This window comes from Coregonus lavaretus (genome assembly GCF_964263955.1).
Source record: "Coregonus lavaretus genome assembly, chromosome: 3".
NCBI classification, from domain to species: domain Eukaryota; kingdom Metazoa; phylum Chordata; class Actinopteri; order Salmoniformes; family Salmonidae; genus Coregonus; species Coregonus lavaretus.
The window spans coordinates 71,596,209-71,622,283 of record NC_139990.1 but is presented as its reverse complement, the minus strand read 5'-3'; the positions used below and the strand labels follow the sequence as shown (position 1 = coordinate 71,622,283).

The 26,075-nt window shown below is 41.2% G+C and overlaps 1 protein-coding gene across 1 annotated transcript in view; it reads right to left on the bottom strand.

Annotated features, from left to right (window-relative positions):
• Window positions 1–26,075, bottom strand: part of LOC311122458 (ER membrane protein complex subunit 2) — an 81,017-nt gene that overhangs the window by 31,380 nt on the left and 23,562 nt on the right. Inside the window, exons 3-4 of the mRNA XM_084158066.1 lie at window positions 22,331–22,395; window positions 9,673–9,758 (exon numbers count right to left, since the gene is read on the bottom strand). Coding sequence (XP_084014192.1) covers window positions 9,673–9,758; window positions 22,331–22,395 — 151 coding nt within the window. The remainder of the gene's footprint in view (window positions 1–9,672; window positions 9,759–22,330; window positions 22,396–26,075) is intronic.

Genomic DNA, 26,075 nt, shown 5'->3' with positions numbered 1-26,075 from the left:
AAACCATGCAGACATTTCCTGGCAACAGGGAGGTGGGGAGGCGTGTTCCCTTCACTTGTCATGTCAAATCATGGGTCCGCAGGGATGATTTTGAACTTGTTTTTTTTTATTAGAGGCAATCTGCAACGCTAACGGTTTAGCAGCCAAAAAGCCAGGGCTCCATGATCAAAACCTGTTCTGCCCACCACAACCTACAACAGAAGCAACTCTGTTTCCCATTAGCAGTGAGCAGCCCCACTTCCAGTGCCACTCCTTCCCTCACATCCACTTTATTACTCAACTGCACTCTGGGAGATTTCAGACGGCACCAACCAACCACTCATGAGCCACTTTGATATGCTTTATTTACTGGGGGGGGCTCAACGAGACACAGTGTGTGTGCGTCGGGGGTGATGGATAGTTAGTCATTTGAAGCTGTGTCATTCCAGTGTACCTCCGCCTGAAGCCAATTAGAGGCCAGTGTGTGCCATGTATTTAATCTGACAGTGCAGGAGCAATCATTTTCAATTATCACATCAACTCTGACATAACCGATAAACGAGTCATGGTGATCAGGGGTGGTAAACAGATTGAATTACCCTTACTCCAGTTCCAGTCAAAAATACTGTGTTTATCTTGTTCCCTTACACTCACTGCCTTTCTGTTTTTATGAATCACATTTGCAGATTTAAAAATAAACAGTGCTGAGAAGAAGCAAAGCTGAAACTGAGATGCCATGTCAATATTTACAGGCAGGCAAGACCTCGTCTCTCAGCTCAGAGACGAAAAGCACAACAAGACAATACAAAAAATAAAAAAAGAGAAGATTGAGGGACTCCCAGAATAGCAGTGGGAGCAAACCACTTCCTTCCTGGGGAATCCCTTGCTCAGGCTAAAAGGGCAGAGCACAGAACCATTCACTTATTTTTTCTCCACCTTTTTGCCAGTGGAATGGTTGTTTCCAACACAAACAGAGAGCCCACCACAAACACACCCAGACCATCATACCACTTAGGATCTACAGTCCACCCCACCCCACCCCCTTTACCACAGGCCTATAGGGTAAATCCAGTTTAATTAAATCCATTTTTGACAGCATCCCTTTTGATTTAAACAAAACTTTCCATACATGTTTGCCCATGGAAAAAGTGGTCGGAAAGTGACTTTTTGGACCTGAATGCCAAAACAGTCAGGAGATAAAGGTGCTCAGATTTTACCCATTTTGCATACCCCACCATACCATGAGACATCCATGTCTTCTTCACTGGAAAATATAAACGGTTGAGTTTGAGATCATTTAAAAGCTTACAAAAAGTGGTCAAATTTTTATTATTTCTTGAAAAAAAGGTTTTGTAATAACAAAAATGTAACGTCAACTATCTAAAAACACAAACTCCCGATTTTTTTCATATTCGCATACGCTGTAGCTTAGACCCTATTTCACAACATCTGAGGTTTTTGCGTTGTGCCCGCCATCGGTTGAGACACAACATGCTCTTGAATACAGGGTGGGTGCCATTTAGGGCTGACCCCATTTAGTCGACAGGTTTATTGATTGGTCGATAGGCTGTTGGTCGACAGAGAATTTTTTTATTCGAGCGGTCGCAAAATGTTAAAAATTTCTCATGGCACACGAGACACCTGTCTGATTTCTGCATGTCTCAGTGGACTAATCCATTGTGGAGGCCGCAGGGATGGCATAGTCCATCCCTCTAAGACAGTGGTTCCCAACCAGGGGCACTAGGACCCCTGGGGGTACTTGGCCTAACCACAGGGGGTACTTGAGAAGACCCATGAGACCATAGGCTTACTGATAAAATGCACATGAGGGGGTACTTCAGGGGCAGAGAAACATGCAATTGTTGGTACAGTAACCTAAACAGGTTGGGAACCACTGCTCTAAGACATACAGTGCCTTCAGAAAGTATTCATACCCCATGACTTATTCCACATTTTGATGTGTTATACCTGAATTCAAAATGGATTAAATCTATTTTAAAAAAATCTCACCCATCTACACACATAACCCAGAATTACAAAGTGAAAATGTGTTTTTGGACATTTTTGCAAATTGATTGAAAATGAAATACAGAAATATCTCATTTACTACTCATTCAAGGGTTTTTCTTTTTACTATTTTTTACATTGTAGAATAATAGTGAAGACATTAAAACTATGAAATAACACATATGGAATCATGTAGTAACCAAAAAAGTGTTAAACAAATCAAAATATATTTTATACTTGAGATTCTTCAAATATCCACCCTTTGCCTTGATGACAGCTTTGCACACTCTTGGCATTCTCTCAACCAGCTTCATGAGGTAGTCACCTGGAATGCATTTTAATTAACAGGTGTGCCTTCTTAAAATTTAATTTGTGGAATTCCTTTTCTTCTTAATGCATTTGAGCCAATCAGTTGTGATGTGACAAGGTAGGGTGATATAGAGAAGATAGCCCTATTTGATAAAAGACCAAGTCCATATTATGGCAAGAACAGCTCAAATAAGCAAAGAGAAACGACAGTCCATCATTACTTTAAGACATGAAGGTCAGTCAATTCGGAACATTTCAAGAACTTTGAAAGTTTCTTCAAGTGCAGTTGCAAAAACCATCAAGCGCTTTGATGAAACTGGCTCTCATGAGGACCGCCACAGGAACAGAGTTACCTCTGCTGCAGAGGATAAGTTCATTCGTTACCAGCCTCAGAAATTGCAGCCCAAATAAATGCTTCACAGAGTTCAAGTCACAGACACAGCTCAACATCAACTGTTCAGAGGAGACTGTGTGAATCAGCCCTTCATGGTCGAATTGCTGCAAAGAAACCACTTCTAAAGGACTCCAATAAGAAGAAGAGACCTGCTTGTGCCAAGAAACACGAGCAATGGACATTAGACCGGTGGAAATGTGTCATTTGGTCTGGAGTCCAAATTAGAGATTTTTGGTTCCAACCGGCGTGTCTTTGTGTGACGCGGTGTGGGTGAACGGATTATCTCTGCATGTGTAGTTCCCACCGTAAAGCATGGAGAAGGAAGTGTTATGGTTCTATGCTGGTGACACTGTCTGTGATTTATTTAGAATTCAAGGCACACTTAACCAGCATGGCTACCACAGCATTCTGCAGCGATACACAATCCCATCTGGTTAGGCCTTAGTGGGACTATCATTTGTTTTTCAACAGGACAATGACCAAACAGACCTCCAGTCAAAAGTTTGGACACACCTACTCATTCAAGGGTTTTTCTTTATTTTTATTATTTTATACATTATAGAATAGTGAAGACATCAAAACTATGAAATAATACATATGGAATCATGTAGTAACCAAAAAAGTGTTAAACAAATCAAAACATATTTTATATTTGAGATTCTTCAAAGTAGCCACCCTTTGCCTTGATGACAGCATTGCACACTCTTGGCATTCTCTCAACCAGCTTCATGAGGTAGTCACCTTGAATGCATTTCAATTAATAGGTGTGCTTTGTTAAAAGTGAATTTGTGGAATTTCTTTCCTTAATGTGTTTGAGCCAATCAGTTGTGTTGTGACAAGGTGGTATACAGAAGATAGCCCTATTTGGTAAAAGACCAAGTCCATATTATGGCAAGAACAGCTCAAATAAGCAAAGAGAAACGACAGTCCATCATTACTGGTCTGAATACTTATGAGGTATTTCTGTTTTTTTTATTTATATAAATTTACAAACGTCTAAAAACTTGATTTCACTTTGTCATTATGGGGTATTGTGTGTAGATTGATGAGAAAAAAAGTAATTTTATCTACTTTAGAATAAGGTTCTTCATTCACAATTGGTGATTACATAATTATGCATCCTTCGCGTCACCTCGCTCATCAATACATTATACTTAACTTCATTTATTTCATCTGTTTGTGTGTGTGAAATTTGTTACGGTATAGTTTAAGTTCAGTTGAGGCAATTATCAGAGTGATTATAAACTGGCCACAGCACCTTCAACTGTCGGGAGAAGGAGCAGAGCAGGCCCTACTGTTGGGAGGGGCAACGGGGGAAAACCATAAAACAATGACATGCCCTCCTAAAACTGGTTATAACTCCAGTTCTGTTTGTGATATTAAGATTCTAATTAAGACAGTGTGTTGTATAGACTTATTTAGGAAAAGTCAAGGACGGAGGAGGCCATGACTTAAAAAATGGCAGAGTAATATTTTTTTTACAAATCATGAGCGTGAACTGGGTTTACACCAGATTTTTTTTGCAGACGGCACATGCAAATGAGCCTAATTGTAGCCTAAGACTTACCTACCGGTACATACTGTAGCTACTTGATACTCTTATAGAGTACCATAGTATGAGTCTTAATACCCATAAAAGTTAGTGGTCAAACAAGGAAATGGTTCCGATTGTTTTTCCACCATTTAGTTTTCCCATGGGGGATTTTAGAAACACTTAAAATAAGGGCTGTGTTTCGTGTAGGCTTTACCTGGCATGACATTTTGAGAACCGTGTAAATCTCTTTAGGACAAGGTGACTTTTATCAATATATTTGCCTGTATTTACCCCCAAAAAATGAAATGCTAATTAGCTGCTTATGTGGCTATCATAAAAAACTACAAATGCCATGATGATCTGGACGAGACTGCCGAATCACAGCAAAGGTAAGGAACCTCTGAATTAACGATCTAATTTTAGCTAAATGTAGTATTGAATAAATTGGCAACATTTCTTTAAATTGACAATTCTGTGAACTGTCTTGTGCAAGTTTTAAATTGACATAATACCTATTAGCAAAGGTATCAGCTAGAGATGATGTGCAGACCTTGCAAGGATTTGCAGTCTTGCATGATGTCTACTTTGATGCTAATTAGCATTTTTGAAAGAATAAATAGAGCCGAATATATTGATAAAAGTCAACTTGTTCGAGAGAGATTTACATGGTTATCAAAACGTCACGCCAGGGTCTTAATTATTTTATCATCGCCTTGATAAGTTCCTTTCCTGAGGATGGCTCACCCCTCACAGTTTTGGGGGATTTCAACCTCCCTATGTCTACATTTGACTCGTTTCTCTCTGCCTCCTTCTTTCCACTCCTCTCCTCTTTTGACCTCACCCTCTCACCGTCCCCCCCTACTCACAAGGCAGGCAATACGCTTGACCTCATCTTTACTAGATGCTGTTCTTCTACTAATCTCACTGCAACTCCCCTCCATGTCTCCGACCACTACTTTGTTTCCTTTTCTCTCTCGCTCTCCTCCCACACTACTCACTCTGCCCCTACACAGATGGTAATGCGCCGCCGCAACCTTCGCTCTCTCTCTCCCACTACTCTCTCCTCTTCCATCCTATCATCTCTTCCCTCTGCTCAATCCTTCTCCCTCCAATCTCCTGATTCTGCCTCCTCAACCCTCCTCTCCTCCCTTTCTGCATCCTTTGACTCTCTGTGTCCCCTATCCTCCCGGCCGGCTCGGTCCTCCCCTCCAGCTCCGTGGCTTGATGACTCATTGCGAGCTCACAGAACAGAGCTCCGGGCAGCGGAGCGGAAATGGAAGAAAACTAAACTCCCTGCGGACCTGGCATCTTTTCACTCCCTCCTCTCTACATTTTCTTCATCTGTTTCTGCTGCTAAGGCCACTTTCTACCACTCTAAATTCCAAGCATCTGCCTCTAACCCTAGGAAGCTCTTTGCCACTTTTTCCTCCCTGCTGAATCCCCCCCCCCCCCCCCCTCCACTTTGAAAAGAAGGTTGACGACATCCGATCCTCGTTTGTTAAGTCTAATGACACTGCTGGTCCTACTCACACTGCCCTACCCTATGCTTTGACTTCTTTCTCCCCTCTCTCTCCAGATAAAATCCTGCGACTTGTGACTGCAGGCCGCCCAACAACCTGCCCGCTTGACCCCATCCCCTCCTCTCTTCTCCAGACCATCTCCGGTGACCTTCTCCCCTACCTCACCTCGCTGATCAACTCATCCTTGACCGCTGGCCATGTCCCTTCCGTCTTCAAGAGAGCGAGAGTTGCTCCCCTTCTCAAAAAACCAACACTCGATCCCACTGATGTCAACAACTACAGACCAGTATCCCTTCTTTCTTTTCTTTCCAAAACTATTGAGCGTGCCGTCTTTAGCCAACTCTCTTGTTATCTCTCTCAGAATGACCTTCTTGATCCAAACCAGTCAGGTTTCAGGACTGGTCATTCAACTGAGACTGCTCTTCTCTGTGTCACGGAGGCTCTCCGCACTGCTAAAGCTAACTCTCTCTCCTCTGCTCTTGTCCTTCTAGACCTGTCTGCTGCCTTTGATACTGTGAACCATCAGATCCTCCTCTCCACCCTCTCTGAGCTGGGCATCTCCGGCGCGGCTCACTCCTGGATTGCGTCCTACCTGACCGGTCGCTCCTACCAAGTGGCGTGGCGAGAAGCTGTCTCCGCACCACGTGCTCTCACCACTGGTGTCCCCCAGGGCTCAGTTCTAGGCCCTCTCCTTTTCTCCCTATACACCAAGTCACTTGGCTCTGTCATATCCTCACATGGCCTCTCCTATCATTGCTACGCTGACGATACACAACTAATCTTCTCCTTTCCCATTTCTGATAACCAGGTGGCGAATCGCATCTCTGCATGTCTGGCAGACATATCAGTATGGATGACGGATCACCACCTCAAGCTGAACCCTGGCAAGACGGAGCTGCTCTTCCTCCCGGGGAAGGACTGCCCGTTCCATGATCTCGCCATCACGGTTGACAACTCCGTTGTGTCCTCCTCCCAGAGTGCGAAGAGCCTTGGCGTGACCCTGGACAACACCCTGTCGTTCTCCGCTAACATCAAGGCGGTGACCCGCTCCTGCAGGTTCATGCTCTACAACATTCGGAGAGTACGACCCTGCCTTACACAGGAAGCGGCACAGGTCCTAATCCAGGCACTTGTCATCTCCCGTCTGGACTACTGCAACTCGCTGTTGGCTGGCCTCCCTGCCTGTGCCATTAAACCCCTACAACTCATCCAGAATGCTGCAGCCCGTCTGGTGTTCAACCTTCCCAAGTTCTCTCACGTCACCCCCCTCCTCCGCACACTCCACTGGCTTCCAGTTGAAGCTCGCATCCGTTACAAGACCATGGTGCTTGCCTATGGAGCAGTGAGGGGAACGGCACCTCTGTACCTTCGGGCTCTGATCAGTCCCTACACCCAAACGAGGGCATTGCGTTCATCCACCTCTGGCCTGCTGGCTCCCCTTCCTCTGCGGAAGCATAGTTCCCGCTCAGCCCAGTCAAAACTGTTCGCTGCTCTGGCACCCCAATGGTGGAACAAGCTCCCTCACGACGCCAGGACAGCGGAGTCACTCACCACCTTCCGGAGACATTTGAAACCCCACCTCTTTAAGGATTACCTGGGATAGGATAAAGTAATCCTTCTACCCCCCAAAAAAAAATTGTGAAGTGGTTTTCCCACTGGCTATAGGGTGAATGCACCAATTTGTGAGTCGCTCTGGACTAGAGCGTCTGCTAAATGACGTAAATGTGCCCTTGAGCAAGGCACTTAACCCTAATTGCTCCTGTAAGTCGCTCTGGATAAGAGCGTCTGCTAAATGACTAAAATGTAAATGTAAATGTAATTTTATCAAGCAGTAGGCTTAATCCTTTACACTCGTGGGAATTGGCCTATATGGATAGGGCTAAATTGAAATGTTTCTCACAGAAGAAATATGTAAAGCATATGCATAACCATGGTAGCAATTGAAACGGAACAGTTTGGAGATAATGGGAAAATTGTTAGACCAAAGGTGAGTACACAACAGTTCACCTGATAAAACAATCTAAACATTACATAGCTGATTTTGTGTATTTTACATTTAGTGTACTTTTCACCGCAACGAAGTCTGAAAATACTCCGGATACATTCAGTAACATGATAAAACTATTCCTGGAAAATGTGGGGTATGTGCAAACATAAGACCAAAAAATTACAAGGGTTTGAGTGAGAGGACTAACTGGTGTCTCTAAATGGCCACACACCTCTCCAAAGTGTGCAGTTCCTATGCAATTACAACGCACTTATGACTCTAGAGTTCAACTTTAAGGTACTTATTTGAGCTCTCCTAGCTGTGCCGTTGAGGAACTAGAGCAAGTACACTTGTAGTTGTTTCATTTGGAACACAACCCTGCATCCCCGCCATCACACAATTACTGTTGTTGTTTTCGCAATCCAAAAACGGTTCATTTTAAATCGCAATCTGGGTCAGGTGGGCATGACTTGAAAGCTTGTTCTATTGCCAACATGATTAGCTAAATTATAAAATAAAATTGTAGTGTTAGGCTTTCACAAGGCAATTCAGAGAAAAATATTGTAATTTTGGTGCGTATAGAAAGGAGTCATGAGTACATTGAGATGTGTGTGCTAGTGTTGTCATGATACCAGAATTTTGATTCCGATACCACATTTAGTATAACGATACTTGATACCAAATATAGCAAATATTTTCTTGACTGGGAGAGATGTGAGACGGGGGAGACAAAGTGAATTAATAACGTTTTTGGTGACAATCATCTTTGAAATCAGCAATATTTTGTGTTAAGGTTTGCATATTATTACAAACAATGTGAAGTGCACATTTGGACTGAACGGTGTTTGGCTAGCTTGTAGGACATCAGAGGTATTTATTATACTCCTCAACGTCTCATCTTTCAAAATGCATTGTGTCATCTTAAATTTACAGCATTTCCCTCACTCACACAACAAAACATTTGCAAAAGTTGCCCAATTACTGGGAGAGAAGGGGCAACTTCTTGTCGCGCACGGTGCTCAAATTCAGAACGGCTGTCAGTCAGAGGTCTGACGTCATGTATAGCATGTTACTGTACAGCCACTACATTCCAATTTAGGCGCTTATTAGTGCCCAAATCTTCCATTTTCAACCCGTATACGAGTACGAGTGTAAATGGTTAAAGCATCAGACAAGCTCAGTGCATATAGTTGATTTTATTAAAACACACAGGTATGTCTATATGGAAAAATATACATTTAAAAATGTTGACCAATCGATTGTTTTTTTTTTTGTCGGGGACAGCCCTAGTGTTATTTCAATTATAGAAATAGAATTCGTATAATGGACAAATCCCTTCAGACCACAGCAATGTTTTCTTATAATTACTACCATTTTAGTACATTTATCAGCCAAAACATGTCAACCACCCTGTGTTCAAGAGAATGTTGTGTCTCAACTGATAGCGGGCACAACACAAAAACCTTAGATTATGTAAAATAGGGTCTAAACTACAACATACAGTGGGGAAAAAAAGTATTTAGTCAGCCACCAATTGTGCAAGTTCTCCCACTTAAAAAGATGAGAGAGGCCTGTAATTTTCATCATAGGTACACGTCAACTATGACAGACAAAATGAGAAGAATTATATACACATCTCAACTGTTTATCTTTTCCAGTGATGAAGACAGATGTCTCAATGGGTCAACTTTGAAAGGGAAATTAAAGGGAAAGTGGATACCTAGTCAGTTGCACAACTGAATGCATTCAACCGAGCACCTTTATCTCTTGAATGTTTTGGCATTCAGGTCCAAAGTCACTATCTGAGCACTTCTGCAATGGGCAAATATGTATGGAAGGTTTCTTTCTAAACAAAAGGGGTGCTGTCAAAAAGTGATTGAATTCAAATGGATTTACACTATAGTCTTTCAGCCATGTTACAGTGAGAGACTATGTAGCTTACTTTTCCAAAGCCTCCAGCCGCATTCCCGCTAATCGCTTCACTCGTTGGCTACCTGGAAACTGCCTCTTCAGTTCCTGTAGACAAGTCTGCAAGGGAAGTGGGCAGAGGGGAGGTGCAATTAGAGTTGGCTGCCTGCAAAATGTTACAAACATACAGGACACATACACTTTCTATTACTTAAAGCCCCCATGCAGTCTTTTTTTTTATATATATATTTTTATATTTTTAAGGGGTAGATCAGTTTTAATATTGCAAATAGATTGTAGCTTCCATCAATGTAATTGTCTGCATAATTTCCAATATCTTTTTTTGTAAATATATTTATATATTTACACTACCGTTCAAAAGTCTGGGGTCACTTACAAATGTCCTTGTTTTCGAAAGAAAAGCAATTGTTTTGTCCATTAAAATAACATCAAATTGATCAGAAATACAGTGTAGACATTGTTAATGTTGCAAATGGCTATTGTAGCTGGAAACAGCAGATTTTTAATGGAATATGTACATAGGCGTACAGAGGCCCATTATCAGCAACCATCAGTCCTGTGTTCAAATGGCACGTTGTGTTTGCAAATCCAAGTTTATTATTTTAAAAGGCTAATTGATCATTAGAAAACCCTTTTGCAATTATGTTAGCGCAGCTGAAAACTGTTGTGCTGATTAAAGGAAGCAATAAAACTGGCCTTGAGACTAGTTGAGTATCTGGAGCATCAGCAATTGTGGGTTCGATTACAGGCTCAAAATGGCCAGAAACAAATAACTTTCTTCTGAAACGCGTCAGTCTATTCTTGATCGGAGAAATTAAGGCTATTCCATGCGAGAAATTGCCAAGAAACTGAAGATCTCGTACAACGCTGTGTACTACTCCCTTCACAGAACAGCGCAAAGTGGCTCTAACCAGAAATCTGTCCTTTGGACCGATGAGTCCAAATTTGAGATTTTTGGTTCCAACCGCTGTGTCTTTGTGAGACGCAGAGTAGGTGAACGGATGATTTCCGCATGTGTGGTTCCCACCGTGAAGCATGGAGGAGGAGGTGTGATGGTGCTTTGCTGGTGACACTGTCGCTGATTTAGGCTATTTAGAATTCAAGGCATGGCTACCACAGCATTCTGCAGTGATACGCCATCCCATCTGGTTTGCGCTTAGTGGGACTATCATTTGTTTTTTCAACAGCACAATGACCCAAAACACCTCCAGACTGCATAAGGGCTATTTTACCAAGAAGGAGAATGATGGAGTGCTGCATCAGATGACCTGGCCTCCACAATCACCCGACCTCAACCCAATTGAGATGGTTTGGGATGAGTTGGACCGCAGAGTGAAGGAAAAGCAGCCAACAAGTGCTCAGCATATGTGGGAACTCCTTCAAGACTGTTGGAAAAGCATTCCAGGTGAAGATGGTTGAGAGAAGGCTGAGTGTCCAAAGGTGTCATCAAGCCTACTTTGAAGAATTTAAAATCTATTTTGATTTGTTTAACACTTTTTTGGTTACTACATGATTCCATGTGTATTATTTCATAGTTTTGATGTTTTCACAATTATTATACAATGTAGAAAATAGTGAAAATAAAGAAAAATCCTTGAATGAGTAGGTTTCCAAACTTTTGACTGGTACTGTCTAATTGGAGTAAACTAATGAACAACAACAACTTAGGCTTCTACTTCCAGTTTATACACATTATATACAGTGGGGAGAACACGTATTTGATACACTGCCGATTTTGCAGGTTTTCCTACTAACGAAGCATGTAGAGGTCTGTAATTTTTATCAGAAATTTTTTATCCAGAAAATCACATTGTATGATTTTTAAGTAATTAATTTGCATTTCATTGCATGACATAAGTATTTGATCACCTACCAACCAGTAAGAATTCCGGCTCTCACAGACCTGTTAGTTTTTCTTTAAGAAGCCCTCCTGTTCTCCACTCTTTACCTGTATTAACTGCACCTGTTTGAACTCGTTACCTGTATAAAAGACACCTGTCCACACACTCAATCAAACAGACTCCAACCTCTCCACAATGGCCAAGACCAGAGAGCTGTATAAGGACATCAGGGATAAAATTGTAGACCTGCACAAGGCTGGGATGGGCTACAGGACAATAGGCAAGCAGCTTGATGAGAAGGCAAAAACGGTTGGCGCAATTATTAGAAAATTGAAGAAGTTCAAGATGACGGTCAATCACCCTCGGTCTGGGGCTCCATGCAAGATCTCACCTCGTGGGGCATCAATGATCATGCGGAAGGTGAGGGATCAGCCCAGAACTACACGGCAGGACCTGGTCAATGACCTGAAGAGAGCTGGGACCACAGTCTCAAAGAAAACCATTAGTAACACACTACGCCGTCATGGATTAAAATCCTGCAGCGCACGCAAGGTCCCCCTGCTCAAGCCAGCGCATGTCCAGGCCCGTCTGAAGTTTGCCAATGACCATCTGGATGATGCAGAGGAGGAATGGGAGAAGGTCATGTGGTCTGATGAGACAAAAATAGAGCTTTTTGGTCTAAACTCCACTCGCCGTGTTTGGAGGAAGAAGAAGGATGAGTACAACCCCAAGAACACCATCACAACCGTGAAGCATGGAGGTGGAAACATCATTCTTTGGGGATGCTTTTCTGCAAAGGGGACAGGACGACTGCACCGTATTGAGGGGAGGATGGATGGGGCCATGTATCGCGAGATCTTGGCCAACAACCTCCTTCCCTCAGTAAGAGCATTGAAGTTGGGTCGTGGCTGGGTCTTCCAGCTTGACAACGACCCGAAACACACAGCCAGGGCAACTAAGGAGTGGCTCCGTAAGAAGCATCTCAAGGTCCTGGAGTGGCCTAGTCAGTCTCCAGACCTGAACCCAATAGAAAATATTTGGAGGGAGCTGGAAGTCTGTATTGCCCAGCGACAGCCCCGAAACCTGAAGGATCTGGAGAAGGTCTGTATGGAGGAGTGGGCCAAAATCCCTGCTGCAGTGTGTGCAAACCTGGTCAAGACCTACAGGAAACGTATGATCTCTGTAATTGCAAACAAAGGTTTCTGTACCAAATATTAAGTTCTGCTTTTCTGATGTATCAAATACTTATGTCATGCAATAAAATGCAAATGAATTACTTTAAAATCATACAATGTGATTTTCTGGATTTTTGTTTTAGATTCCATCTCTCACAGTTGAACCTATGATAAAAATTACAGACCTCTACATGCTTTGTAAGTAGGAAAACCTGCAAAATCGGCAGTGTATCAAATACTTGTTCTCCCCACTGTACATTTTACAGACACAATCTATTTTACAATAGTTATATTTTGTTTATTTTTAGTCCTGTCCTTCCTCAACCCCTCCCATCTATTTCTGATGTCCATCCAGTTTGATTTCTATTTGCCATATATTTTTAACTGTGCTGTTTGACAAAAGTTCTGAACCTGTATACATTTGACACACAGTATATTTTACATTTGTTATCTTGTCGTTATTAGTCCCACCCTTCAGCTCCTCCCATCTATCTCTTAACACCATCCATATTGGATTTCTATTTGCCATTATTTTTCAACTGTGCTGTGATGCATCACAAAAGTTCTGAACCTTTCTAATTTAAAGATAAACATGTTTGCTAAAAGTATTGTTATGTTATTGATAGCTTTTTAATTCTACACAATAAGCATTTTGCTAGAATTTTTGCATCACAACACTGAAGTGTAAGAGGCCTCCAACTTTATATTTACCACTTAGATCCAGTTTCAGTAATGATGAAATCAGACCTTGTTGAGCGTCTGATAATCTACCATTTATATAGGAGTGGTTAAAACATGCTAATAACGGTCCTCTTGAGTATATCAAAAATAATTTGGTGCATTTTTCCCCATATTCCATCCAGTTCGCTAAATTTTTATAATATATTACACTTTTTTGAATAAGTTCCTCCATTTATTTTGTTTTTCCTCTAACTTATTCTGAGCCTCTATGGTATAGTTTTTATTGTTATCTATCTGTACCGTTAGTCCTTCCATTTCCTTTGTTAATATGGACTCTTTTGACCTAAATTGCTTTTGTTTTAGATAAGAACTGAATTGCATGGCCTTTAAAGGCACATTTAAAAGTGTCCCATACAATAAGGGGATCGGATGTACCCCATGCAGTCTTTGGAATTGTATTTTTAAATCACTGTATATCGTCAATCTGTGTTTATTTAATGAAAATAAAATGTTACATTTACATTCTAGTCATTTAGCAGACGCTCTTATGCAGAGCGACTTACAGTTAGTGCATTCATCTTAGAGATTCTCCGGTACTTTTGTATACTTTTTTTGCCAGTAGTTCTGAAAGTAGCACTCACAAGCCAAAAGTGGTCCCCTGAAAATTGCGTACTACGTCACATATGTGCAGATATGTGCACCACGTCATTGCTGTCTCTCTATTGGTCGGTCTCTGCTGTTTCCACTGTGCCGTTGGGTCCACCCTGCAGATAACGCTGGGCAGGCCTCTTGCCAGCTGTCACTCAAATGCGAGAGGCTGAAGCTCATTGGCGAGAACTCGAATTGCTAGGGTGCTGGCCCACGTGGGAGGAAATGTAGGGAAAATGGCGCAGCACAGCTTCAAGAAAACAGTCGCTTTCAAACTAGGGATTTCATAACCACCCCTATGTAAAATGTATACACGCATGACTTTGGATAAAAGCGTCTGCTAAATGGCATATATTATTATACACTGCTCAAAAAAATAAAGGGAACACTTAAACAACACAATGTAACTCCAAGTCAATCACACTTCTGTGAAATCAAACTGTCCACTTAGGAAGCAACACTGATTGACAATAAATTTCACATGCTGTTGTGCAAATGGAATAGACAACAGGTGGAAATTATAGGCAATTAGCAAGACACCCCCAATAAAGGACTGGTTTGCAGGTGGTGACCACAGACCACTTCTCAGTTCCTATGCTTCCTGGCTGATGTTTTGGTCACTTTTGAATGCTGGCGGTGCTTTCACTCTAGTGGTAGCATGAGACGGAGTCTACAACCCACACAAGTGGCTCAGGTAGTGCAGCTCATCCAGGATGGCACATCAATGCGAGCTGTGGCAAGAAGGTTTGCTGTGTCTGTCAGCGTAGTGTCAAGAGCATGGAGGCGCTACCAGGAGACAGGCCAGTACATCAGGAGACGTGGAGGAGGCCGTAGGAGGGCAACAACCCAGCAGCAGGACTGGTACCTCCGCCTTTGTGCAAGGAGGAGCACTGCCAGAGCCCTGCAAAATGACCTCCAGCAGGCCACAAATGTGCATGTGTCTGCTCAAACGGTCAGAAACAGACTCCATGAGGGTGGTATGAGGGCCCGACGTCCACAGGTGGGGGTTGTGCTTACAGCCCAACACCGTGCAGGACGTTTGGCATTTGCCAGAGAACACCAAGATTGGCAAATTCGCCACTGGCGCCCTGTGCTCTTCACAGATGAAAGCAGGTTCACACTGAGCACATGTGACAGACGTGACAGAGTCTGGAGACGCCGTGGAGAACGTTCTGCTGCCTGCAATATCCTCCAGCATGACCGGTTTGGCGGTGGGTCAGTCATGGTGTGGGGTGGCATTTCTTTGGGGGGCGGCACAGCCCTCCATGTGCTCGCCAGAGGTAGCCTGACTGCCATTAGGTACCGAGATGAGATCCTCAGACCCCTTGTGAGACCATATGCTGGTGCGGTTGGCCCTGGGTTCCTCCTAATGCAAGACAATGCTAGACCTCATGTGGCTGGAGTGTGTCAGCAGTTCCTGCAAGAGGAAGGCATTGATGCTATGGACTGGCCCGCCCGTTCCCCAGACCTGAATCCAATTGAGCACATCTGGGACATCATATCTCGCTCCATCCACCAACGCCACGTTGCACCACAGACTGTCCAGGAGTTGGCGGATGCTTTAGTCCAGGTCTGGGAGGAGATCCCTAAGGAGACCATCTGCCACCTCATCAGGAGCATGCCCAGGCGTTGTAGGGAGGTCATACAGGCACATGGAGGCCACACACACTACTGAGCATCATTTTGACTTGTTTTAAGGACATTACATCAAAGTTGGATCAGCCTGTAGTGTGGTTTTCCACTTTAATTTTGAGGGTGACTCCAAATCCAGACCTCCATGGGTTGATACATTTGATTTCCATTGATAATTTTTGTGTGATTGTGTTGTCAGCACATTCAACTATGTAAAGAAAAAAGTATTTAATAAGATTATTTCATTCATTCAGATCTAGGATGTGTTGTTTAAGTGTTCCCTTTATTTTTTTGAGCAGTGTATTAAAACAGTAATTCTGCTCATAGATTATGCATGTATGAATTACACATTGACACATCAAGCCCTTAGTCGCCAAAGTGGCGAAGCATGTCTTTAAGATAGTTAGGTGAGAAATGTTTTACATTTACATTTTAGCAGACGCTCTTATCCAGAGCGACTTACAGGAGTAGGCCCCTATAAAGTCTGTTATATATTGTGCCTGATTCCATTTTTTTTTTATTCCAAATTCCGTTTTCTCCTTTTTGTTTTTCCAGGTTTCAGTTTTTCAATTCTTTATATTTTTATTAAATCACAGCAATGCTTAAACAAGTCCACAACAATGCTTAAACAACATTGGGAGACCACTTTTGAGGTCTGGGAAAACATCTAAGAAATGTTGCATTTTGGGTGTAGTTACCCTTTATTGCAAGTGTGCACCAGCCAGAGACCGTTGTTTGGTTAGCTGTGTTTCTGTAGCGCTCATGTGAGTTTGCAAAACAAATGGCCACTGGATTGATGCAAATAATCATGATATTCTGCCAGGTAGGCATAGGCTACATTGTAGTTAACATTTAGTTTAGAAGGTTTTGGGGAAAGCCTTTCCATCTACCAGCAGATTATTATCATTAGCATTATCGCTAACGGCTACACAAAGTGCAGACTAGACATACGTGCACTGCACACAACACACAGACAGGGACATTCCTGTGCCGTTTCAGAGGTTGCAGGAAAATAAGAATCACTGATGCATGTTCATATCTTATGATTAATTAATTGTCTAATAAGTTAAATACATTTTTGAATATTGCTGAATTCCGTTTTAAAATCTGGATTCAGTGATTCCGTCTGCGTTTTCCGCAACGCTGATTTTATATGCCCTACAGAAGACATTAGGGTTAAGACCTTTTGGTTACCGGCCCAACACTCTTAACCGCTAGGCTACCTGCCGCCCAACATACACAGCCCGAGTGACGTGCGGACAGGGTAGGCAGTGCCTACTCTGTGAAATGAATAAAAATAGAAGTAATGTTTTTTCTGCATGATAAAATCGATTTCTGAACTTGTACTTACTTCCCTAATTTGCGCAATGAGACCAGGGGAAAGGCAGCCTCGCTGTGTGCCTTTTTCCCACCCTTCAAACTCATTGACATTACATTTACATTTTAGTCATTTAGCAGACGCTCTTATCCAGAGCGACTTACAGGAGCAATTAGGGTTAAGAGCCTTGCTCAAGGGCACGTCGACAGATTTTTCACCTAGTCGGCTCGGGGATTAGAACCAGCGACCTTACGGTTACTGGCACAACGCTTTTAACCACGGACGTCGAAAGGCAGTCAGAGAGCTTCGCTGCCTTTCATGTTTCAATATGTTCCATTCATTTTCATTGCACCCAAATAATAAATGTGCATGTGTACTGGCATGAAATAAGTAATGAGATAGGCAGAGGACAGGCAGAGCTCGCTCCTGCCTGTGGACGTCACACGTTATCTTCCGCCTTTTGGAGGTTACGTTCTTTTTTTACTGCTAGCTAAAGTAAGCTGATCAGGATGGCTAACATACTGCATCTGAAACAGTTTTCAAAGAAGAACTTTCTAGCAAAACGGGCTATTAATGGATGGAAGACCTACACCTGAGCTTAGGGACTTACATCAAAGCTAGGGAGAAAATAACACGATCATTTCAATCTGAGTGGTATCAACGGAAAGACTGGCTCTGTGGCTGCGCTGCTAGAAGCCGACTAAGCTTCCCCTGCCTGCTGTACTCCACCAGATATCAGCGTGTAACACGCATTGAATGAACGACGGAGATTGAACATCAGCATGCACAATGCAAACGTAAAAGACAACTGTAAGATTTTGAAAGACCTAGCTAATTAATGATACATCATGCTACCTAGGTAAACAGGATTTGGCAATTCGAGGCAACGATGAGTGCCAGCTCATCAAACAGGCCCAGGGGCAACTATATGGAACTACTACTTGACTTGGCTGAAAAAAATGAACAGTTAGCAACCCATGAAAAAAATGAACAGTTAGCAACCCATAAAAAAAAGGAACAGTTAGCAACCCATGAAAAAAAGGAACAGTTAGCAATCCATTTAGAGACTGCCACCTTGTTTGGTTTTTGCTTATGGCCTATGATGGAATTTTCAATAAAAATGACTCGCTCTTCCGTGTTTTGCAGAAAAAAGTGATGGATATGACTTTCTGCAGTACCCGTATCAGCGACACAATGAAAGCACTGGAACGGCAGCGACAACACTTTGTAGTATCTATGAGCGATTAGAGCAGAAAGGCGATGAACTGGGCCTGGCAGAAAGTGAAACTCAAAGTAAACAGCTGATCAGAGTAGAGAGGGGGCGAATCTACTACAACGTACTGGACAATATCAATGTTTAGATGAGAGCCAGGTTTGACCATTTTGGTGTACTTCATTTCCTAGGCTTAGTGGACTGCAACATTTTTTAAACAATGTCACAAAAGTTCAACACCAGCAACTGGTCATTGTTCAGAATAATCAGATCTGATTTTGTCATTCTTTGGGGAAAAACTCCATCCTACCTGAAAAGGCTGACATTCCAGGAGTAAAAGGGCATTATGATAAATTTACAATTTGAGTGTTATTTCAACCTCATAGTATGGAAATATCATTCAAAAAAAGAAAATCGACATTATGACTGCACTGCCCCTTTAAACACAAACAAATATACGGTATCCATGTAAAACATTAATGGTTTTGAGATGTCAAGCACAGCACCTATATATGCAGTGTTTTTGTTTTTTTAATGACGCATTCCAGTCCACCCAGACCATTGAGAGCAGAGCAGGGCAGGAGGGATAGTTGATGGTTTCCATTCATGGTATCCATGATAAAAGATCAACAACACAGTCCTGAAGAAATGATGTGAAAATCGGCAGTTGACGTGGTTGAAGACCATGTTGCCTTGTGGCTACCCACAATTCACCACTTGCTACTATAAAAAGGAGAAGCAGGATGCTCTTTACGGTGAGTTTTTTTTCCTCCCTTCTCTACGAGGGAACTGGAGTTTGTTTTTTCACACACTCATGACAGAAGTGATATCCTGGATGAGATGGAAAGTCTGTTCTGTAGCCCAGATCTTTTGACCTATCCAACTACAGTCATGGTCTTTCTCACAGGCAGCAGGTGATAGGACAACTTTACGTAATCTAGTATTTTTTGCAATGCATAGGAAAACCTTGCAAAACATCCTCATATACTATTCCCATCACCCATTGTTTTTTTTATGTAATCACTCAATTTTAAGCAGGTATGAGCAAAACTGACAGGACATTAACTAGGCTTCAATAGTACATTTAGCCAGATTCAATCAGTCCAGAACAGTGGGAAGAAATGCCATTGGTTCCTGCTTTTTGCAGTGAAAATGCACATTTTCATTTAAATCAAACTAAGCAGGAACAGTGTTATATTACCACAATGCGAATTTGATTGAATTTAAATGCAAACGTATAGGCTAATGCCATTGGTTCCTGCTCTTTGCAGTTTAAGTGCATCTTTTGATTTAACTCAAACTAAGCAGAAACAATGTTATATTTTCCAAAATGCAAATTTGATTGAATTCCAATCCAAAACATATAGGAACATCAAAACATGATAAATTGACATATAGACTGTTAATACAGTATTAGTTCTGACAGTAACATAAGGTGCTTTCTTGTTTTTCTACTGGATCATAGGAAGAATAGGAGATGGGCCTAAGTGATGCCTCAACAGGAATCAGGATTAGGCCCCATCTGCTCTCCTAGCATGTTTATTTTCAACTGTTGGCATTCACTTCAAACTTTTCACTTCCATAGGAGAATATCTTGAACAGGGAAAATAAAGTCTGTCTGCTATCTGGGCATGGCTTCTTATCAACCCAGACACTCATAACCCGCTCAATTACCATTCAGTCCTAAAATCATGTCTGTTTGCTATCTAGGCATCGTTCGTCATCAACCCAGAAACCCATAACTCACTAAATTACCTTTCAGTCCTAAAATGAGTAAAACAGAATAACCTCATTCTATCACATACTGGATTTGAAAATAATCAATCAGATCTTAAAATAAACTGGATTAAACACTAATTAGAAATAATTGTGGTTTTAAATTCCCAATGTTATATTTGAAAACATGGGGCGGCAGGTAGCTTAGTGGTTAAGAGCGTTGTGCCAGTAACCGAAAGGTCACTGGTTCTAATCCCCAAGCCGACTAGGTGAAAAATATGTCGATGTGCCCTTGAGCAAGGCACTTAACCCTAATTGCTCATGTAAGTCGCTCTGGATAAGACCGTCTGCTAAATGACTAAAATGTAAAAGTGTGGTGGTCTTAACTTTTTGCTCTCGTCATTTTAAATGTAATACATTTTCATAAACAAGCCCTTGAATCCTGGGAAATTGCTTTCAAGTATGAGCTCTCTCCTCAATCCTCACACTTGTATTATTAAGAATAATGAATACATGCTGCATAGAAATAAAATAATGTATTTAAAGGACTGGATGGACAAGGGACTTAAAAATATATATAATAATGATCATCCTTTTAAATACATCTCTCTCCTGTATGTTTTATGTTGTTCAATCAAAAATAAATTTGGGGTGAAAAATCATGGTGCCTTCAGAAAGTATTCACAACCCTTGATTTTTTCCCCACATTTTGTTGTGATACAGCCTGAATTTAAAATGGATTACATTTACATTTGTGGTCACTGGCCTACACAAAATACCCCATAATGTTAAACTGGAATTATGTTTTAGGACATTTTTACAAATTAATAAAAAATGAAATGCTAAAATGTATTGAGTCAATAAGTATTCAACCCCTTTGTTATGGCAAGCATAAATAAGTTCAGGAGTCATGTTATGGGTATACTTGTCATCAGCAAGGACTAGGGAGTTTTTTGTGGGATAAAAATAAACAGAATAGAGCAAAGCACAGGCCTTATCCTAGAGGAAACCCTGGTTCAGTCTGCTTTACAGACCCTTATCCTAGAGGAAACCCTGGTTCAGTCTGCTTTACAGACCCTTATCCTAGAGGAAACCCTGGTTCAGTCTGCTTTACAGACCCTTATCCTAGAGGCAACCCTGGTTCAGTCTGCTTTACAGACCCTTATCCTAGAGGAAACCCTGGTTCAGTCTGCTTTACAGACCCTTATCCTAGAGGAAACCCTGGTTCAGTCTGCTTTACAGACCCTTATCCTAGAGGCAACCCTGGTTCAGTCTGCTTTACAGACCCTTATCCTAGAGGAAACCCTGGTTCAGTCTGCTTTACAGACCCTTATCCTAGAGGAAACCCTGGTTCAGTCTGCTTTACAGACCCTTATCCTAGAGGAAACCCTGGTTCAGTCTGCTTTACAGACCCTTATCCTAGAGGAAACCCTGGTTCAGTCTGCTTTACAGACCCTTATCCTAGAGGAAACCCTGGTTCAGTCTGCTTTACAGACCCTTATCCTAGAGGAAACCCTGGTTCAGTCTGCTTTACAGACCCTTATCCTAGAGGAAACCCTGGTTCAGTCTGCTTTACAGACCCTTATCCTAGAGGAAACTCTGGTTCAGTCTGCTTTACAGACCCTTATCCTAGAGGAAACTCTGGTTCAGTCTGCTTTACAGACACTGGGAGACAAATTCACCTTTCAGCAGGACAATAACCTAAAAGACAAGGCCAAATCTACACTGGAGTTGCTGACCAAGACGACACTGAATGTTCCTGAGTGGCCTAGTCTAGCAATGATCAACAACCAACTTGACAGAGATTGAAGAATTTTAAAAATAATAATATTGTACAATCCAGCTGTACAAAGCTCTTAGAGACTTATCCAGAAAGACTCACAGCTTTAATCACTGCCAAAGGTGATTGTAACATGTATTGACTCAGGTGGATGGATACTTACGTAATCAAGATATATTAGTGTTCTATTTTTCATATATATATATATATATATATATATATATATATATATATATATAAATAACTTTACAATTTTTTTTATTTTTCTTCCACTTTGACATTACAGAGTACTTTGTATAGATTGTTGACAAAACATGACAATTAAATCCATTTTAATCCCACCTTGTAACAACAAAATGTGGAAAAAGTCAAGGGGTGTGACTACTTTCTGAAGGCACTTTAAGTAACACAATCTGTAACATATCTATTAGTTAACTCTGGGATGGTAGATGAATCAACAAGGGGGAGTTAAACTCCATAAAGGTTTACAGCTAACACTAACACTGCTCAGCAAATTGTTTTTCCAAAGTAGACAGATGGGGTAATATTTTTGGCCAAATAAAAATATTTTCACATTTGGCAGCAGGGGTGACAAAGTAGCAATGACTGTGAGAGATGGGTTTTGAGGTCGTTGGGTGTGGGTGGCAGCTGTCGGTAGTTCACTTACCCAAGCCAAATCATCCCGACTGCAGTCCAGCGCAGCTATCATCACCTGCTCATAAATTATCCATACTGGGCACAGGAGACAAAGAGAAAACGCACTGTTTTAATATTCCAGTACAGTGTCAAGTGGAACATCAAAACATGATAAATTGACATATAGACTGTTAATACAGTATTAGTTCTGACAGTAACATAAGGTGCTTTCTTGTTTTTCTACTGGATCATAGGAAGAATAGGAGATGGGCCTAAGTGATGCCTCAACAGGAATCGGGATTAAGCCCCATCTGCTCTCCTAGCATGTTTATTTTCAACTGTTGGCATTCACTTCAAACTTTTCACTTCCATAGGAGAATATCTTGAACAGGGAAAATAAAGTCTGTTTGCTATCTGGGCATGGCTTCTTATCAACCCAGACACTCATAACCCGCTCAATTACCATTCAGTCCTAGAATCATGTCTATTTGCTATCTAGGCATCGTTCGTCATCAACCCAGAAACCCATAACTCACTAAATTACCTTTCAGTCCTAAAATGAGTAAAACAGAATAACCTCATTCTATCACATACTGGATTAGCAAATAATCAATCAAATTTTAAAAATAAACTGGATTAAACACTAATTAGAAATATTTGTGGTTTTAAATTCCCAATGTTATATTGGAAAAGTGTGGTGGTCTTAACCTTTTGCTCTGGTCATTTTAAATGGAATACATTTTCATAAACAAGCCCTTGAATCCTGGGAAATTGCTTTCAAGTATAATTTCTCTCCTCAAACCTCACACTTGTATTATTAAGAATAATCAATATGTGCTCCATATAAATAAGACCATGTATTTAAAGGACTGGATGGACAAGGGACAAAAAAAAAATATTATATATATATATAATCATTTTGTATCAATCTCTCCCCTGTAAATTTTATGCAGTTCAATAAAATAAATTTAAAAAACGTTCTATTAGGCCTACTTCATTTAGAGGATCAATCATGGTGAATGACCACTGACCAAGTCAAGGCTATGTAGACCAAATTCTGCTGGTATTCTAAGATTTCCTTCTTTATAGAAAATGTTCTAAACATCATAAGATATTGTACAACTCCATACAAAAGACAAAGCTATGCAGCCCTTCCCAAAAGCACAGAGAAAGAAAGCTTACACAGCTGTTATCTAGGGCAGCAGAAGATTGTCATTTCCCCTCATCTTGCTGTGATATTCTAACCAGTTACGGTGTGACGCCTTATTCACAAGGTTTATCAACATAGCACGATACATTTCATCCAGTGGTTTAGCAATAAAGATTAAATGTTTATTGAAGTGTTTATTCAATCATTCAACTGTAACAGTAAAAGACAGTGATTATTAATAGGCTTGGCTAATGGATCCAATTAATGGAATGAATGCTAAATGTCAGACAAGTCTGTTTTGACAAGCACGCCAGACGTCCTCTGCCAAACGCTGTCTAACTGCTTATTGAGAAAGAATAATAAAACCCAACTCAACAAGAAAACTGATATGCCAAAACAAACAAACGCCTGGAGTTTCTTGCCTTTTTATGATTCCAACTCTTGTTTTGATAATTGCCATCTTGTTTCACAGCCAATTTAAGAACTGGTTTCAATAAAACCGGGGCGTGTTAAGTGTTTACCCTGCTCTTTAAAGACTGTATGAATCCTAATGATTACAAGGAAAATAGACTTTCAAAGAGTCGTTCAGCAAGACTACATAGTGAGATACTAGCAGGCAAAACTGAGTGTACCGCTACCAACCATCACATATGGGTTATTTTCTATCAAGAAAAGGCTTAACAAGTTTCTGCATCATTCAATTCAAAAGTTGAGTCACATTGGTAAGCCTACTAAAAATACTGAATAGGCCTAGGCTTCTGAGAACTTGTGACACATTAAAGCTGGAATTTGCATAAGGTGAAACAGCGACACTGTTGGACCCAGCGTCTTTGTTATTGTTTTGTTGATGAAACAAAGGAGAGGAACGTTCAGCATCGTTGTAAAAAAGAATCGCAGTACATATTCTGCTGAGGGGTATACTACAAAGTAGGATCAAGGATTTAGCCAGCTAACTAGCCGAAATATTGTAAAATATTAGAAAGATAAGGCGGCAGGTAGCTTAGTGGTTAAGAGCGTTGTGCCAGTAACCGAAAGGTCACTGGTTCTAATCCCCAAGCCGACTAGGTGAAAAATCTGTCGATGTGCCCTTGAGCAAGGCACTTAACCCTAATTGCTCCTATAAGTCGCTCTGGATAAGAGCGTCTGCTAAATGACTAAAATGTAAAAATGTAAATAAGCTTAAATGGGCATGGTCTAATTGATTCAACGAACAAAAACACATCTAAGTTTAGCTTTTTTAATGAACGAGAAATTAGTTATTTCTGGTTGCTCATCAAAGATAGCTAACTTATTGATCCTGCTTTGTAGTATACCCCTCTGTTCTAAAAGTGTTAAGTAACTTTTTGTTGTTATAACCCAAACGAACGTGGCAGTTTCACCAAACAGATCCCAGCTTTAAAAGATACTACCCTTTACGGTTTGCCTTTTGAGGTGGGAATTGATTATTTTGGAATAAAAAGAACAAGTTCAGGCTACACTAGTGCCTTCACAAAGTAATCATACCCCTTGAATTATTCCACATTTTGTTGTGTTAAAGCCTGAATTCAAAATTGATTTTTTTTCTCACCAATCTACATACAATACCCCATAATGACAAAGTGAAAACACACTTTTAGAAATACTGGCACATTTATTTAAAAAAAATTATACATAAATATCTCATTTACATCAGTATTCACACCGCTGAGTCAATACTTTGTAGAAGCACCTTCGGCAGTGATTACAGCTGTGAGTATGTCTAGATAAGAGCACGGCGCTTGTAACGCCAAGGTAGTGGGTTAGATCCCCGGGACCACCCATACACAAAAAATGTATGCACGCATGACTGTAAGTCGCTTTGGATAAAAGCGTCTGCTAAATGGCATATTATTATTATTATAAGTCTCTAAGAGCTTTCCACACCTGGATTGTACCAGGTTTTAATCTTGGGTTTTGCCTGTGCTTAGCTCCATTCTGTTAATTTTTTATTCTGAAAAACTCCAGGCCTTAATGATTACAAGCATACCCATAACATGTTGCAGCCACCACTATGCTTGAAAATATGGAGAGTGGTACTCAGTAATGTGTTGTATTGCATTTGCCCCCAACATAACACTTTGTATTCAGGACATAAAGTTAATTTCTTTGCCACGTTTTGCAGTATTACTTTAGTTCCTTCTTTTCACTCTGTCAATTACGTTAGTACTGTGGAGTAACTACAATGTTGTTGATCCATCCTCAGTTTTCTCCCATCACAGCCATTAAACTCTAACTGTTTTAAAGTCACCATTGGCCTCATGGTGAAAATCCCAGAGCGGTTTCCTTCCTCACTGGCATTTTTGTAGTGACTGGGTATATTGATACACCATCCAAAGTGTAATTAATAACTTCACCATGCTCAAAGGGATATTCAACGTCTGCTTTTTTTTCTATCAATAGGTGGCCTTCTTTGCGAGGCAGTGGAAAACCTCCCAGGTCTTTGTGATTGAATCTGTGTTTGAAATTCACTGCTTGACCGAGGGACCTTACAGATAATTGTGTGTGGGGTAGTGGTGCGTGGGTCAGCTGTTTGTTCACCTGCACGTGCCCGCAATTGCTAATAACCCATCCACAACCGCCCGACTCTCTTTTGTCATTATATGTTGCC